Source organism: Odocoileus virginianus, chromosome 20 (assembly GCF_023699985.2).
Source record: "Odocoileus virginianus isolate 20LAN1187 ecotype Illinois chromosome 20, Ovbor_1.2, whole genome shotgun sequence".
Classification (NCBI taxonomy): domain Eukaryota; kingdom Metazoa; phylum Chordata; class Mammalia; order Artiodactyla; family Cervidae; genus Odocoileus; species Odocoileus virginianus.
In genome coordinates this window covers 21,384,201-21,394,820 of record NC_069693.1, presented here as the reverse complement: position 1 = coordinate 21,394,820, position 10,620 = coordinate 21,384,201, and the positions used below count along the sequence as shown (strand labels likewise).

Genomic DNA, 10,620 nt, shown 5'->3' with positions numbered 1-10,620 from the left:
CGTGTCCGGGACAGGTTGTCCTCGCCCCATTCCACGCCTCCACCCTCGGGGGGCGGGGCCAAAGGACGCTCGGTTCGAGCGCGCAGTTGCCATAGCGACCGTTGGGCGGGAGGCTGGCGCTTCCCAGATTCAGCACCCAGCGGAGAAACGAAACCGAGAGAGGAGAGGTCTCTTACGAGCATCGCCGACGTGCGTAACGTTGACGTAAGACGCCAGCTCAGCCTTGAGGCGCACGCGCAGTGCGTGTGTTAGGGCTTTTGGGCCTCCGTTCGCCGGAGTCTAGCGGCGGTGCGGGCTGCAGTTGTGCTCCCGCTCTGCGTGTTCCTAGGGCCGCTCCTGCCTCCTTCTCGACCTTCCGGCGCGCCACCTCCCATCCCTGTGCCAGGGCTCAGAAGACCTGCAGTAGCGATGCTCTTGGGAATCATCCCCAGGAGTGGAAGTGGAGAATGCCCTCCTTGAGTGAGGAGAGCGAGTGAAGCGCAGCCTCTCTAGACTCTGGGGGCTGAGGTGGGCGTGAGCGAAGGTAATTCAGGCCCACTTTCCGAACCCGGGTCTTCCTTCGACTTTCCAGTGGATTAGGCAGAGTCTTGGGCTGTTTCCTCAGGGTCAGGGACTGGGCCGCTCGAATGGAGCTTGAGACTAATTTCCACCTAGAGGAAACGAGATTTGGGGTGCCCCTGGCGCAAAGTAAGGCACTGGATACACACTAGGCATTATTTTCGCTGTTGCTGTGAGGAGGTGGAGCTGTTGGCACCTCTTCTAAAATTTCTTTGCAAGTGTTAACTGGAGGAGTAACAGCTATTAATGAGACTTTGTGTTAGGCCGGTGAATTTTGCGGGTATTCCCTTCGTGGCTTTGGGCAGGGGGTACATGACTTCCTACTCAATTCTGCAAAACAGCAATGGTAATACTGACCCTCGTAGCTGAATGATGATGCCACAAAGCTTTATGGAGTGCTTCATAAGAGGGACAGAGGAACCTTTTCCAGAGGATCATACTGAAAACTTTTTCCTTGTATCTTGTAAACCATATGCACTTTTGTTTTTGTTTTGTGTGAGGTGCTAGAGTGACGTTGAAGTTCTTTGCTAAGACTTATATTCAGAACCTGATCAGAGGCACGCCTTTTGGGCTAGTCTGAAATCCCTTTAGTTATTCCATGAATACTTACTGAATGCTTTCTGTGTACTGTTCTAACTTCTTAATAAGTGAGTAAAGAAAACAAAGATCCCTGCCCATTGAAGCTTAGGTTGTAGTTTTGGGAAGACATAAAAAATAGTAAACATAAATAAGTAAATTCTCTTGATGGCTCAGATGGTAAAGCGTCTGCCTACAATGCCGGAGACCTGGGTTCATTTCCTGGGTCGGGAAGATCCGCTGGAGAAGGAAATGGCAACCCACTCCAGTACTCTTGCCTGGAAAACTTCCAGGGTAGGCTCCACAGTCGATGGGGGTCGCAAAGAGTCAGACACGACTGAGTGACCTCACGTTCACTTTTTCACTTTCACATGTTAGAAGGAAAGAGTGTCATAGGAAAAGACAGCAAAGTTCTTACCTCTACCATTGTTAATGGGAGATGCAATTTTAAATTAGAATGTCAGAGGCTTCACAGAAAAAATGACACTTCTGTAAATCCTTGAAGGAGATAAGGGAAGGGAAGAGCATTCCAGGTGGAGGGACTGACTGTCCAAAGACTCCCCTTGCTGTTGTGTCTGGGCTTTTAAGTGAATGGCAAGAGAGCCTGTGGGGCTGGAACACAATGAAAAAAAGGGGTAGTAGGAGAAAATTAGGTTAGCTATGGGCTGGGGCTGGAGAACAGACATCTTCTAGGGCCTTGTAGACTATTGTAAAGACTTTGGCACTTACTCGGAGTGAAACGGGGAGCCTTGACAGCACAGCAGCCCTACAATCTAAGGTTTTTCAGAGTTACTCTGGTGGGTGTGTTTCAGAATAGAATGGCGGAGGCAAGGGTAGAAGCAAAGAGAGGAGTGAGACGGCTGTGGCAGTAGTTCAGAAAAGAGTTGATACGTGTTTCTAATCAGAAGGTTGGTAGTTGGAGTGAGTGTGAAGCAGCTGGATTCTGGGAATTTGTAGGAAACAACGTTTGGATAAGTTGTGTGTTATCAACCTGAACATTTTTCAACATGATATACAGTTTATATATAAATATATAATATATAATTTTGGTCCATGTTCCACAAGTATAGGCGGGGAGAACAGTGGAGTGTTTGAACCACTTTAGTTGTTCTCCTGTGAAAGTAATTACGTATTAGCTTAGGTAAGATTTCAGAGCTTACTTATAGCCATTAATTGGTATGTGAAGTTAATGACTAAAGTCAGACTTTTTCCAAAATAGAATATAGTTGAAATCTAAAAGTTGTAGTTTCCAGTAAGCAAAGTGTGAATTAGGACAGAATAACTTGTTGTAGTCCTTGTGCATTTACTTTCAATTAAAATTTTAGTGAATGTGAAAATGCTTCCTTTTTGCTTTCTGTCAGAAATTTGTCTAAATATTCTAACAGTAAAAAAAAAAAAAAATAGACCTAAGGTAAGAAAAATATATTAGTAGGTTATTGTGACTGTTATCCACAATTTTGGGGTAAATATACTGTGGCAAACAGAAATGACTAAGATAATTGTTACTTCAGGAAGTTTGCAAGCTCTTGGGGTTTCCTGGTGGCTCAGACGGTAAAGAATCTGCTTGTAATGCTGGGGACCTGGGTTCAATCCCTGGGTTTGAATGATCCCCTGGAGGAGGGCATGGCAACCCACTCCAGCATTCTTGCCTGGAGAATCCGCATGGACAGAGGAGCCTGGCGGGCTACAGTCCATGGGGTCGCAAAGAGTCAGACATGACTGAGCGACTGAGCACAGAATGGCACAGACAGACTTGTAAGTAATTTAAACAAAATATAAAAGGATGAAAAAGTATTTTGAGTACAAAGTAAATGCTAATGGAATACAGTCTTCTTTTGTTATTGTTTATTGTGGTGCTCACTCGTCTTTTATCTCCTGTTTTAATCTTCATACTGATGTAGAATGTATTGAATATGCTAAATAAACCCAGAAGTCATGAACTGAAGCACCTGTTGATTAACACTGTGCCAACAAGTACCATCTAATACTCATTGCTGTCTCTGCTGGAATTTAGAACTTTTTCAACATTATGCCGTTAAGCCTTTCTTCCTTAACTTGCATCCCTTTTCGTTTCCAGTGGACAGATGTTTTTGGTTTCTTAGACAGTGTTAGAGCACAGAATGTAGAGTGACTATTTGTAATTTATATATTCATTAAGGATATTTCTTCAGTTTAAAATTATTCTATGAAAGTATATTAAGTTTTTGTGGCAATAAAAAGATAATATTTTATAATATAAATAAACATGGAGCTGTCTGACCAACCTTATGAGGCAGGAAGTTTAGAGACATGCCAGGGTGAACTATAGGTCAGTTTCAGCATTGAGCGAGAGGCTAACCTGTCAAGTTCACCACAGTTGACAAGTAGTATGGTGACGGGTGTTTGCTGGTTGGTGGCCTGTAAAGGTGATTTGGTACCACCAAAGTGCATGACTTAGCAGGAGTCAAACCTGGACAGAGGACATAGTTGGCAGTCCTCATAGGTGAGTTTAAGTGGGTGGGGGCAGAGAGGTCATAGCAGGAGCCATGCTGGGTTCAGGTGCTGGAATCTCTCCTGGAAGGAAGTGAGATTTGGAGGGAGCTAAAAAACAGGGCTAAAAGTCACTTGTTAGTAGTTTGAGCAAAAGGATAAATCTTCCTCTAAGCATGTGTTTGGGTCCCTGTGGGTGGTGTCTCAGCCATGGGTACAGAACTTTGGGGAGGAACTAGGTGTGTTACTTTGGTAATAGGAGCTGCCATTCACTGATGAATGTTCTTTCGTGTATGCTAACATGTTTCATCCTCATCTTAAAAAATAATACCTCAAGTTTTTAAAGAAGAAACTGATGTAAAGTTATTTGCCCGTGGCCACTTTACTAAGCTGTAAATAACAGTACTGGAATTTGAGCCTAGGTTTATTGGACATCAGTGCTTTTATTCTTTCTTTATTCCAAATTGCCTCAATATGTAATGAATTGTACTCACATTAGTCTACCTATTTTATGTGATTTGTCATGATTGTGATCCAGTTTGCTGTGGATTAGACTTCACTCACTAATAAAATTTGATTCACTTAATTGTGTGTTTTCTTTTTCTAGATTTTGATTTGATTTGAAAATGAGTAAGTGCAGAAAGCAACCACTGGGTTCAAGTCCTGAGACATTCAGCCCAGATGTTCTTGCTGACATTTTTGAACTCTTTGCCAAGAACTTTTCTTATGACAAACCACTTAATAATGAATGGCAGTTACCAGATCCCAGTGAGATTTTCACCTGTGACCACATGGAATTCGGTGCATTCCTTGATTTGAAGAACTCCCTAAATGAAGTGAAAAACCTACTGAGTGATAAGAAATTGGATGAGTGGCATGAGCACACGGCTTTCACTAACAAAGCTGGGAAAATAATTTCTCATGTGAGAAAATCTGTAAATGCTGAACTTTGTACTCAAGCATGGTGTAAGTTTCATGAAATTTTGTGCAGCTTTCCACTTATTCCACAGGAAGCTTTTCAGAATGGAAAACTGAATTCTCTACACCTTTGTGAAGCTCCTGGAGCTTTTATAGCTAGTCTCAATCACTACTTAAAATCCCACCGATTACCCTGTGATTGGAATTGGGTAGCTAATACTCTGAATCCTTACCATGAGGCAAATGACAATCTTACGATGATTATGGATGACCGACTTATTGCAAATACCTTGCGTTGCTGGTACTTTGGTCCAGATAACACTGGTGATATCATGACCTTGAAATATCTGACTGGACTTCAGAATTTCATAAGCAGTATGGGTACCATTCACTTGATCACTGCAGATGGAAGTTTTGATTGCCAAGGAAACCCAGGTGAACAAGAAGCTTTAGTCTCTTGTTTGCATTACTGTGAAGCTGTCACTGCTCTGATGACCCTTGGAAATGGTGGCTCTTTTGTTCTGAAGATGTTTACTTTGTTTGAACATTGTTCCATAAATCTTATGTACCTACTAAACTGTTCTTTTGATCAAGTTCATGTTTTCAAACCAGCTACTAGCAAGGCAGGAAACTCAGAAGTCTATGTGGTATGTCTCTACTATAAGGGCAGAGAGACAATCTATCCTCTTTTATCTAAGATGGTGCTGAATTTTGGGTCTGAAATGACCAAGAAAGCTCTCTTTCCCCATCACATGATTCCAGAATCTTTTCTTAGAAAACATGAAGAATGTTGCATGTTCTTTCATAAATACCAACTAGAGACTATTTCTGAGAACATTCGTCTGTTTGAGTACATGGGAAAAGGGGAGCAAGCAAAGTTGAATAGTTTAAGGGACTATGCTGTTCAGTATTTCATGCAAAAGTTTCAATTGAAGCCTCTTTCCAGAAATAACTGGCTAGTGAAAAAATCTAACATTGGCTGCAGTACAAATACAAAATGGTTTGGGCAGAGAAACAAATATTTTAAAACCTACAATGAAAGGAAAATGCTAGAAACCCTTTCCTGGAAAGATAAGGTGGCCAAAGGGTACTTTAACAGTTGGGCTGAAGAACATGCTACATATCATCCTGGGCAAAGTTCTGTTTTGGAAGGGACAGCTTTCAATCTTGAGTGTCACTTATGGCAGGTTTTACAGGGAAAGAAATTGCCAAAGGTAAAGTGTTCTCCTTTCTGTGATGGTGAGATTTTAAAGGCTCTTAATGAAGCAGTTGAAAAGTCATTAGGAGGAGCCTTGAATTTTGATCTTAAGTTTAGGCCAAAACAGCAGCATTGTTGTTCTTGTCATGTTTTTTCTGAAGAATTGATATTTTCTGAATTGTTTAGCCTTACCAAGTGCCTTCAGGATCATCAGGATGAAGAACCCAGCACCCAGATAAAGTGCCTGCTAGTGGGTTTCCCAGCTCTCCATAATATCAAAATGCACATACCATTGGAAGTTCGACTCTTGGAATCAGCTGCACTCATGACTTTTAGCTGTTCATTGCTTCATGATGGAGACCCCACTTACCAGCAGTTATTTTTGGACTGCATACTACATTCATTGCAACAGCTTCATACAGGAGATGTTATGATTTTGCCTATACTTTCTTGTTTTACAAGGTTTATGGCTGGTTTGATCTTTGTACTCCACAGCTGTTTTAGATTCATCACATTTTCTTGTCCCATATCCTCTGAGCCCCTGAAAACTTGTGCAGTCCTGCTTTGTGTTGGTTATCAGGATCTTCCAAACCCATTTTTTCAGTATCTGCAAAATGTGAATGAATTGTTGAGAGATTTGGTTAATGCTGAGGCACCCCAGCAGGTTTTACAGTTTGTGCCAATGGAGGTGCTCCTTAAAGGTGCACTCCTTGACTTTTTGTGGGATTTGAATGCTGCCATTGCTAAAAGGTATTTGCATTTGATTATTCAAGGGGAGAGAGAAGAAATCGGCAGCCTTCAGTTATGAAGTTGATCTTGTCCTTTCTGAGATTTAACTTGATGGCTTCTTACAGTTTCCATTGTTATTGCATTCCTTTGCTATTAATTTAAAACCTTCTGTTTTGAAGAAAGGCTAAGTTTTGCATCATTTAAAGTCTCACTTTTTTCTGGAAAACCCATCAGCTAGTCTGACCTCTAGGGTATATACACACACAGGCATAGAGCTTCCTATCTGGTAGAAGATCCATAGTGCTGGTATTCAGCTTCACACAGAGAAGTGTCTATATACTTGGACATACCCATGTGTGCATATGCAGTTTAGTTGGTTTTATTTATCTGCTTAAGATTTGCACCTGTGTGCCTTCAGGTTAGATTTTTTTTCCAACTAATTTTCTCTCAATGGCTAATACTGTTATGAATTGATAGAGGTCTTTGATGAAAAGAGATGAGCCACTCTTCAGCAATACTAATTTCCTTTGATATTGACCTTGTCAGTTACTAATTTGGGGAACTCATCATTCTAGACATCTTGATATGTGCCATTCATTGCATTTAGGCCTCTGATCCAATTTACTTTTGTGGTTCAAATGAAGCTACTGTACTGTTTTATAAATATTTTACTAACTACAGTCCAACTAGAAAGGCTATCAGGACAGCTTTAAACCAAAGATCATATTTAAAACAATGAAGAATTACTGTGTCTAAAACAGTCTTATATGAGTGAAAAGTTTTATTTAGCAATGGAGTGGTGATTTTTAGCTTCCAGGAAATAATGTGTGAACAAAAAGATTGCAAAATAATGTTTATGGTCTCTCATTGGGGACATACAAATGTGATGAACGTAGTGAATACTGAGAAATTTTGGCACTTTGAGAATGATGGTATAACATGAACTTTTTGTAATCTTCATAAATTCTTTTTTCCATATGAAAGTAGCACTTTACCAAAAGATTAACCATGTGATGTTTATTTTTCAGGTACGTTGATTTCTTTTGCATTATATATATCTGTCAGTATAATTGGGCTATTGTGGCCAGCTATGTTAAGCAGATCTTTGTTACTTTGAAATTCCACAAGGTGAAGAATATTTGTATTTTCACATGTGCATTTTAGAGATATTTGTTAGTTATATAAATATTCTTTGATGTATTTAGTTGACAAATATTAACCTGAAGTTTTTCATGTTCTTTGCTATTTTGAGTTCCATTATAGATTCATGAATAAAGTCATTAGCAGAGAAATTTTGTGTTCATTCTTTTAAAGAGAATCATGGGGGAATTAAAAAATATAACTTGGAAACACTTTTTTTAAAGTAAAGCTTTAATGGAAGCTAATGTTCCTTCATATTCTCTGATTTGTATTCATTAAAATTTATTCCTTAATGTTGCAATATTTACAGAAGCTCTACTTCAGGAAAGAAATGGAATACTTAAGGGACAGAGGAAGAGGTTATATTTAGTTCTTGACCGGGAGGATGTGAGTGTTTGAGGTAGATTTCTGAAAGAAATGTGATTTCCTACTGGTGACTTTATGAAAGCTGTTACAGTTGTGTAATGGTAGACATCTGATAGAAAATTGGTTACCAGGACAGAATTAAAAACCACTCTTGGGAAACCATTTTGCACTTAATTAGACTTTATGCCTTGGTTGATGGGGTCCAATACAGTGACTCAGTTTATTTTTACCTGTTTTAACTCTTTGATTAGAATGAAGTTGAAAGCTTAGGGCGAGGTTCTGATATTAAAACTTTTTAATTTAAGCCCCTCAAATAAGTATTGAATGCTTAGTTGTTTTTACTGTTAACCCGTGTTGGGATATGTAACATACTGGTGTATACTAGAATGTATTTGTTTTTTAATCCGTGTTTGGGATCAGTTGCTTTTCATATGGCTTACTGAATTCAGAGTTGCTCTTGAGGTGAGATAGAACCTCAAGGAAGATTCAAATTGAACGGGGTGTAGCTGACAGGTACCAGTGATTTTCAGAAATTGCTCTGAGAAAAAGGGAAGGAAAAATAATGTCTGAGAAATGAATAAGAAAGTAGAGGAAGAACGTAAGATGAGATGATTTGTGTAGGTTATCAAGGTAGTAGTTCCTGTTATTAAAAATTTGGGGGGGGGTCTTGAAAATTTTAACTTAATTGTGTTGCTTTTTGAAAAGAATTTTTAACAGCCATAAAATTTAATCATCATAGATGTGTTTCCTGACAAACTCAGAGAAATCGGTCTTAAAATACACTTAATTTCTTCAATATTGTTTTATGTTTTCCAAGGGAAAAGTCAGTTTTGTATTTTAGTGGAGGCTTTTATATATCATGCTAATGTCAAAGTTTTGAAAATTTCTGAGTCAATGTAAAATCCAGATTTGTGGACTTTCTCCATTTTTACAGTCGTTATTTTGTTCAAAAAGATTTGCATTAAAAGTTTTTTTCTACTCCAAAGATATCAAAGTGGAACAAAAGTAACAAGTTACTAGGGGAGTTGAAAAAAATCTTTATACTTTTGTTATTTTATTTAATCTTTGATGAGAATACAAGTCCTTTTAAATATTTAAACCTTATCTTTTATTTCCAGATATTTAACTATTTTTAACATTTGTTAAGGTACTGTGGTGTGAGTATATAAAATTAGTTAATACCTCACTTTTTTAGAATGAAAGTGTTGATTATAAACCCAAATTCTTATATTTCTAATATTTCTATATATTATATATATATATATGTTTCTATATATTCTATCTATATATTTCTATATATTCTAATATTTTTCATTGATTCTTTACAAAGGGCAATGTATTTTGTTTAGTGTATTTTTGCTTTTTAAGATGAAAGTAAGAAAAAGGAGATGTTTTAATTTTGTTTCAGTTTTTTGAGTCATTTAAAGCAATAAATGATTATTACTTTTTATAAAATCAGTACATGCTTATAAAGATTTTAACCAAAGCATGAGAGATTTTCTGTTTATTTTTTATTCTATAGCCCACAAGGCTCCTGTGTCCAGGGGGTTTTCCAGGCAAGAATACTGGACTGGATTTCTTCTCCTGGGGATCTTTCTGACCCAGGGATCGAACCCGTGCCTCCTGCCACATCTCCTGTGTTGCAGGAGGCAGATTCTTTACTGGTGAGCCACTGGGGAAGCCTAATAAATAAAACCATTAATTACACTGTTATAATTATATGATCTTAAATTCCCTTTATAATGTTTTAATACAGTTTGAACAAAACTTAGATTTAATATAGTAATATCTTTTTTTTTTTTTTTAATATAGTAATATCTAAGTGAAGTTGCTCAGTCGTGTCTGACCCTTTGTGACCCCATGGACACCAGGCTCCTCTGTCCATGGGATTTTCTAGGCAAGAGTACTGGAGTGGGTTGCCATTTTCTTCTCCAAGTAATATCTAGTATATCCTTTATTAAAATGATGAAAAATTATTATACATAGATGGTACTACAGATTTGCAGGACCTGGCTGAATATTTGCACATAGTTACTACTGCAAAGAGACTCAATTATTTGGTAATAGGTCTCTCCCCACCTTTTTTTTTTTTTCTTAAGTTAGATTAAAACTCATTTCTGGCTGATCTTAGCAGAATTAACTATAAAACAAAAATTTCACGGTTCCCAAATAAATTTGTTTGGATAGTAGATGCTTTTCTGGGTGGCCTAATGGCCGAGTAACAAAAAGCTAAAAGCTTGATACTGCATATAGTCACTTATAATATCTTGGCATGTTTTAGGGCATGTGGTTAAAATAATAATCCTCAATAAATTTATGATTTTGTATTTCTCATCAGCGTACAGTTTATATTAAAGTTTTTAATAAGGAATTTTTCTCCTCATTCTGTTGTCTTTCTTAGTTTTGGCCAATACAGAAAATGAAGGTAACTTATCTTTAGATAAGCACAAGTTTATATTGGAATGTTTTGATTTATAACCATAAATATGGAAGATACCAGCTTTTCTTAATGAATATGAAATATTTTAGTGAAAATATTTGGAAATTACCTGTCAGCATAGGTTAGCATTTGGTTTCACTCAACTGAAAATTTTCTGTAAAAGTGTGATCTGCTTATGTTCACATAAAGGTTGTATGGGCATGTGTGCTAAGTCGCTTCAGCCCTG

At 38.1% G+C, this 10,620-nt stretch overlaps 1 protein-coding gene across 1 annotated transcript; it reads left to right on the top strand.

The window, feature by feature from the left end:
* The first annotated feature begins 223 nt into the window (after positions 1 to 223).
* On the top strand, positions 224 to 7,740 carry CMTR2 (cap methyltransferase 2). Its single transcript, XM_020908584.2, has 2 exons — positions 224 to 523; positions 4,211 to 7,740. The coding sequence occupies exon 2, from the start codon at positions 4,230 to 4,232 to the stop codon at positions 6,525 to 6,527; it is 2,298 nt and encodes a 765-aa protein (XP_020764243.2). The 5' UTR covers positions 224 to 523; positions 4,211 to 4,229; the 3' UTR covers positions 6,528 to 7,740.
* The last annotated feature ends 2,880 nt before the right edge of the window (positions 7,741 to 10,620 follow it).

Excerpts from the sequence above, each read along its gene's own strand:
- CMTR2 (XM_020908584.2), top strand. The coding sequence starts at position 4,230 with ATGAGTAAGTGCAGAAAGCAACCACTGGGTTCAAGTCCTGAGACATTC.